This window comes from Eschscholzia californica, unplaced genomic scaffold (assembly GCF_041429995.1).
Source record: "Eschscholzia californica isolate CP2 unplaced genomic scaffold, dmEscCali1.0.p SCAF_6, whole genome shotgun sequence".
Taxonomy (NCBI): domain Eukaryota; kingdom Viridiplantae; phylum Streptophyta; class Magnoliopsida; order Ranunculales; family Papaveraceae; genus Eschscholzia; species Eschscholzia californica.
The window spans coordinates 33,322,238-33,328,924 of NW_028238483.1; the positions used below are offsets into that span (position 1 = coordinate 33,322,238).

General features: G+C 37.5%; 1 protein-coding gene across 1 annotated transcript; it reads right to left on the reverse strand.

The window, feature by feature from the left end:
- Nucleotides 1-2,045: 2,045 nt before the first annotated feature.
- LOC147533800 (rop guanine nucleotide exchange factor 1-like) lies at nucleotides 2,046-6,303 on the reverse strand. The gene is made up of 5 exons (XM_086646131.1): nucleotides 5,015-6,303; nucleotides 4,736-4,852; nucleotides 4,121-4,653; nucleotides 3,180-3,533; nucleotides 2,046-2,855 (listed from the first exon to the last, which is right to left on the reverse strand). Exons 1-5 carry the CDS (start codon nucleotides 5,307-5,309, stop codon nucleotides 2,436-2,438), a joined length of 1,719 nt encoding a protein of 572 aa, XP_086502257.1. The 5' UTR covers nucleotides 5,310-6,303; the 3' UTR covers nucleotides 2,046-2,435.
- Between the last annotated feature and the right edge of the window lie 384 nt (nucleotides 6,304-6,687).

Genomic DNA, 6,687 nt, shown 5'->3' on the forward strand with positions numbered 1-6,687 from the left:
GTCTATTCTCAAATCCATATACTATCAGTTTGTTTTGTCTATTCTCAACAAACAAATATCAAATGAAGGACAAGAAGAATTTCTTGCTTTCGGCTTCTCCTCTTTCGGTTGAAATTTTTGTTTGTTAGGTCAATTGAGCGTCTAGTTTTTGCTAAACAAAAAAGAATGAAGAATACTAATACTTGAATTTGATTACTTCACTTGATTTGTTAGACTTGAAATTAATCTACAGACACTGATCTATTTATAGACCAAAATTTTAATCTACAAATTATAATTATTACTAATATGATCTCACTAAACAAAATAGTTTACCATTAAATTGACTTATTAATTACTTAATTAATCTACTCATTAAATTTTTAATTTATATAAATTTAACGTTTTTTTCTTAGTTTTTCGTTTTCTGATACTTCTCTAATTCCCGACTTCAAAAGCAATTCTTGAAACCATGAAAAGATAGAGAGAAGGGAAATAGGAAAATAGTGCGAAGTTGATGGAGGTGGTGGAAAAGAGAAAAAAAAATTATTCTGTTTTGTGAAATCCGTTGCAGGTTATGGGTCGGTCAGTTGTTATCGTCGACTGGTTTTCACTATCAGTAGAGAGAAAATAAAGGGGATGAAATTATTTTTAAAATGGAAAGTAAAGAAAACAAAGATTTGTGACAATTAAATTTGACCAACAAAATCATGGTTGCCAACAGAAAATACATGAGACAAAGATAGAGACAAATTAAAATTAACCCTATACACCACATGAATCTTATAATTATATATTTGATAATATATAACAAATATTCGGATAAGATATTCTCAAATGCGAATGATGGAGTACCAAATTCACATCGGGTAGCCGAAAATTACCCAATAAAATATCTATATTTTGTATTTTCAGGAACATGAATGCAGATAGGATATTTAGCTATCCATTAACATGCCTAAATGAGTCGGACTTAGAGAAAGAGTAAACAAGGCCAGCCTATTTACATAAGTGGGATTTCAACAAAAAATAACTACATAAGTGGGATGTAGAAATTAGAATTTCTCTAGCAAAAAAAGAAAAATACAAAATACACGTCTAAGTAACTGGCAGTGTTTTTTGCAGCAAAAAAGAAGAAGATATGCACGTCCATGTGGTCCGACCACCAGCATGCGGATGTTTAAGCGGACCACACCTTTGTGGGCCTTGGGCCCATATTGTTGTACTGACCTTATTGATGATGATGATGATTATGCTCACTCATTCCCCAACAAACTCACACGTCACTCCTTTAATCACTCGGACCCATCTCTTTTCATTTAGCCACGTCACTCACTGTATTTACCACCTTCACATTTTTATTTTTATTTTACTGTTATACGACGGTGCGGACCAACCTTCTGGGCTGCTAGTGATACTGCCCGCTTTAGCACACCTGGGCTCACGATTTTATAAGGCTTCATTAGGGAAGGAGACTTAACATCTTAAGAGGAACCCCACACTCCGTCTCACCACCAATGTGGGAGTAGCAAACTAAACGAACCTTCTCATAAATGGTAATGTGCTTAACATATAAAACCCTACCAGTCCAGTAAAATCTGATTGATCATCATATTTTTCAGAACATCAAAAAATGAGTATCACAGATACATTGTGGTGGTGTAGGCGCCCAGTTACCCTCTACCAGTCTAGAGGATCCATGACTAGCAAGATCATCACTCAGTGATATTGGCTTCTCAGTATACATGGGAAATTGACACCACAATTAACAGAGAAACCACTCCGGCGTTATCAGACAGTAAAGTACTAAAGTATAATGGAACAGGAGCTCGCTCACATGTATTGATTGTACAATATAAAATGAGTTAGTTGCAACCAAAACGGAGAAGTACCTCAACTTTAACTTAGTAATGGTTTCAATCTCATAATGGTTCGAGATCAAAGTTCAATCTTGGCAGAGCCTGTGGACCCAAAACGATGGTGCCCTTTAATACTTCCATTAATGAACAATCATTAAACATTTGGATATCATCACAAAAGCAAATATTAACTAGCAAGAAAGCAAGTCAAAATAACTCTAACAGATTCCTTTCTCAGATTTACACTATTGAGTTTTCAGATCTGACTTACATTACCACCTTCTCTATCACAATTGATGCAAGTAAAATCCTTCTGTAAAGTGTGAAGGTTTTTTGTTCATCTAAAACCATGTCCCAACTAAAATTACAGATTCACCAGTAAAATAAACAGCAGTTAAATAATATACCATTATCCAGTCATTACCTCCCGTGTCACGATGGTACTGTTCGATCAAGAGATGCGAGTCAAAGAGAAGAACCCAGCTTCAGCTATAACTTAGACCACATCAACCGATCTATCAAAAACCAATATCATGATTTTGAACCAACTTGAAGTCTGTTTCTTTTCGGAATACAAGATCAGTACGAGAAAACCAATTAATCTCGTTCCGGAGTGCACCCGTACTCTCTCCTAGAACTTAAGTTTCCAGCATACAACCAGACCTTCTCGTTATCGGCTGAGACCAATTTTTCTAACCTCTTATCTTGGACATTCTTGCTTGAGGTCTGATGTGGTTTTTTAGGGCTTCCGTTGACTGGCGTGGAAGAACAGAAAGTTGGTGTTGCAAATGGAGATGCAAACGGAGTGTGCTGAATTGTGAACGGACTAGGTTGAATCCTCTTTTGTAAGGGAAGGCTACCTAAACCTCCCCTGCCAAATAGAGATATCGAATCTGCTGCTACACATCTCCTAGTTGCATCATCCACGTAAAGTAAGTCATCGATCCTTGCCATTATATTGAAGGCTAAGCTTTCCATCACCCTCGAGTAGCTTTCAAGGATCGACTGCCCAACATCCTACAAACAGAAACGAGCTTAATTCACATATATATGATCCAAATTTGCAAATTTGAGTTAGTTTTTCTAGTTGTACAAGACAATAAACAGTGTACAAACAATATGGACATTTGTAAATAACGTTGCAGGTTGATCATCTCATGATCATCCCACTAGAAGCCTTACAACATACAACGTTAAGAATTTCTGCTTTTGTTATGATCTGAACGATTCCTGAACCAGTGTTCAGTAGCTCATTATGAAACTTCAATGGCAACCAAACTACGCCGACAACCAAATGAATGAATAGCAAGTTGAACAGAAATAGAAGAATTCGACCATTACCTTGTTGTATTGAATCTTGTTCATGTCCAATACAGTCTGAGGGAGTCCAGGATACCGAAGCCTGAGGCTCAGTAAGAGGGTTTCTGCCCGCTGTGCTAGAAGTTCCCTCTTTTCCGTGTCGCCAACTAGGCCCTTGACCTTTCCACCCCATGAAGATCTCTCTGACTTCACACGAGCCAAATGTTTTTTCCATCCCTTATGGCTCCAAATATGCATGGCTGCTTCGATGCTGTTTGCTATTTCCAGCGTTTGGTGCTCTGATGACAAGTCCAAGCAATCCAAGAGGCACTCTGGTGAGAATTTCTTGGCTGTTATATAGCGATACATGATGTCACCCAAACACGACTTTCCATTCTGCAATAAAAAAAAAGACTATCTAATTCACCATAAAGAAACCTATAATGTAGCGAAAAAGACAACCTATCACGAAATTCAGCTCGTCTAAATCAGAGTGCTGTATGCAAATTCAATTTTATAATGAAGTAATTTATTTGAATTACACAGCAAAAACTCCAAAAATATTCCATTTGGTCTCAAGGAACAAATACTTTCGAATGCAGTGATGTTACTAAAGACATGTAGAATTTCACTGAAAAACTACAAATAATTGACAAGAAATTAGAGAAACAGAATTGTTAAATAGTCCTATTCTGCAGACGACGAATCATCACATTCAGCGGGCCACATTTCAGTTTTGTCCCATCATTAAGTTTATGGCAGAATCAGACCTACTACATACATTACTTCCAGACGAAGAGGGCACGAAATTTGCATAAGCATAAAATAATTTGATGCATTGAGAGAGGAATCTCTTTTGTCATTTCTGGCAAAATAAGCATATCAATTCAGTTGTCTTGGATTATACTAGAAAGCATGCCTTATTCAGCGGTTCTTCCAGGATAAGCCGAGAAAAATACAGTAATGTAGCAAAATGAGTATACCTTAGGCAATGACTCGAAATATACACTAGGAATCTCCATTTCTGAAAGCACACAGCTATTAATCGCCATGGAGGCCTTAAGAATTTGATTAGTACAATCCCTACATTGCTGCAATTTCTTTCGTGAATCCTCTGACAATCCCTTTGGCGGGACTTTTGGGCAAGGTAACCACCACTTATCTTCCTGCCTAATAGAAGGCCTTCCAAGAGGAGAAGCCGGCGGATGACCGTCATTTGCATCCGCCACAATTATCCCACGATCGACATACCAAAACTCGGTATCACGAAAACCCTCAAGCATACTAAGTAACATAGCATCAAGTTTCTTGAGAGCTGGGAGATTAACGTAAAGATCAGAACGAGGCCGAGGCTTCATGACCTCAAAAGTTCCACCCCCAGGAAAATCTTGAACAGAAGGAATTAGTTCAACAATCGAATCACTAACACTTAAGAGCCATTCCATCTCTCTACACCACATTGATTTCTTTTGTGGAGCTAATGGCTCCAATCTCCATAACTCACCAAACACAGTAGCTGCAGTTTTTCACACATTTCATCCAAAATCAATAACTTACAAGAAACTAGTCAAGGAAAACCTAACCAAAAATGGACTGACCAGATAGATTAGTAATGGCGTTTGAGATGGCTAGAGCTGTACAAACGCCCTTTCCTCCTCCTGACATATCTTCTCCAAGAAGAAGCTTCGCAAACCTCTCCTTCATCATCTCTACCTCTACAATAACCCAAAAAGCAACAAATGCAGTTAACATATGATCAAGTAGAGAGAGAAACTGCTTGACTATCATGATTAGGGGTAAGATTTCGCTAAACTAAACATCAAATGCAACAAAATAGACTGTAAATTAGGTTTTCCCCAAAATTAACTCATACTAACCTGATAAATCAGTTTGGCGTTTCTCTGGTTTCTCTTCCCAAACAACTACATCTTTTCCACCAATAACTGGAAGCATCAGTGAAGAAGCAGCTTGAAAAATGGAGTTTCCAGTAACAATACGAGATGGAAGCGGCGAAGAAGATATAGAACTAGAAGCTCCTTCTTCATCACAACAACGTCGACAAGAAAAACTACTTGAACTTTCAGATTCACTAATATCTGCACTCAAACTATAACTTCCAAATCTCTCACTCTGTTGATCAAAACCTTCTTCTTCAGATGAAACACTCCCCATTGAAGAAGATCTCAAAACCACAATAAGTAACAAAAAAAAAAAGATTATTAGAGATCTGAACCGTCTTGCATAACTTCCGATTAGCCCTAAAACTTTTCCGGTGATCCAAGAATAATAGTAGCGGAGAAAGAGTTGGTTTGATTGAGAGATAAAGAGTGTAATGAGTGAATCGGAAAAAAAGGAAAGAGAGAAAGTAGATGTGGGAAGTGATAAAAGCAGGCTCAAGCTCTTCAGTGAAGTCAGTCTCTCGGCTACTGTTTGTGTGTGTGGTTGGCCGCAAAAGCTTAAAAAAAAGGTTTCCTCACTTGCTGTTTTTTTTACCAACCAAACAAACGTTCCTCTACAGCTAAGACAATGAGTGTGTCTGTTTCCGTTCACCAAACCCCAACTCTATCCTATTACAACTAAGCTGCCACGTACGTGATTTCTGCTGACATGGGCACTTGAGTAATCAGGTTTTTGTTTTGATTTATTTTTTAACTTAAAAACTAGATACACAACAAGCCCGACCTTTTTGTGCTCATGGGTAGGCTTTGAGCATTATTAGATAGTATTCGCAATTTGACTATACGAGTTTGTCCGACTATTGTGACAACCAAAAACAAATAGAAAACTGCGAGTTCAAATCGATGACGTTGTTACTTATGAGTGCTTGGACCCCCTAGATTGTGATCCCTAGTCCAAGTAGGATTTGTGCCAGATTCTACTAAAAACGCATCTTTAAGTGTCATACTGATGAAACACTCGAGTGCACCAAGAAAACAAACCGAAATTTTGAACTATACCTTGATCATAATTCTATTAACGAACACATCAACCACGACACAATGAATTCTTGATTGGAATATATAAGTCAAGGTAAGATCCTTAAGTATGGTTATTTTTAAACTTGATAACCACCCCATTTTTACATCTTAACTCTATTCTATTCACTTAGCGCCTCTACTCCCATACTCCCATAAGTTAGAGTGTAAGTCTATATTATGTGTTTCTCAATCTTTTGGAGTAGATCAACTACTAAAATTTAGTCTTTCCGAAATCATATTTTTCGTGGTGGAATAAATCTAGTATGTACAGGTTTATTTGTTTCATGAAAAAAAAATGATTTGGTTTTTTTATGGATCATGAATAGTCTCATGGAGAAAGGATGAAAATATCAAAAAGACAAGTCGAAAAGCTTTTTTTCACTCTAGGGCCAAAAGGACTATATTTCACTTGATCCTTGTTGGCAGCCTAGTCAACTACTTTTTCCGAGTCTCCCCAGTGTTACGTTACCTACGTAATTGTGTATAGTAATTTGGGTGTTTGGGTACAGTCTTAGTGTACTTTTAGTCTTTGGTCCAAGATTCCTACACGTTAGATCAGGACACGCGCCGGG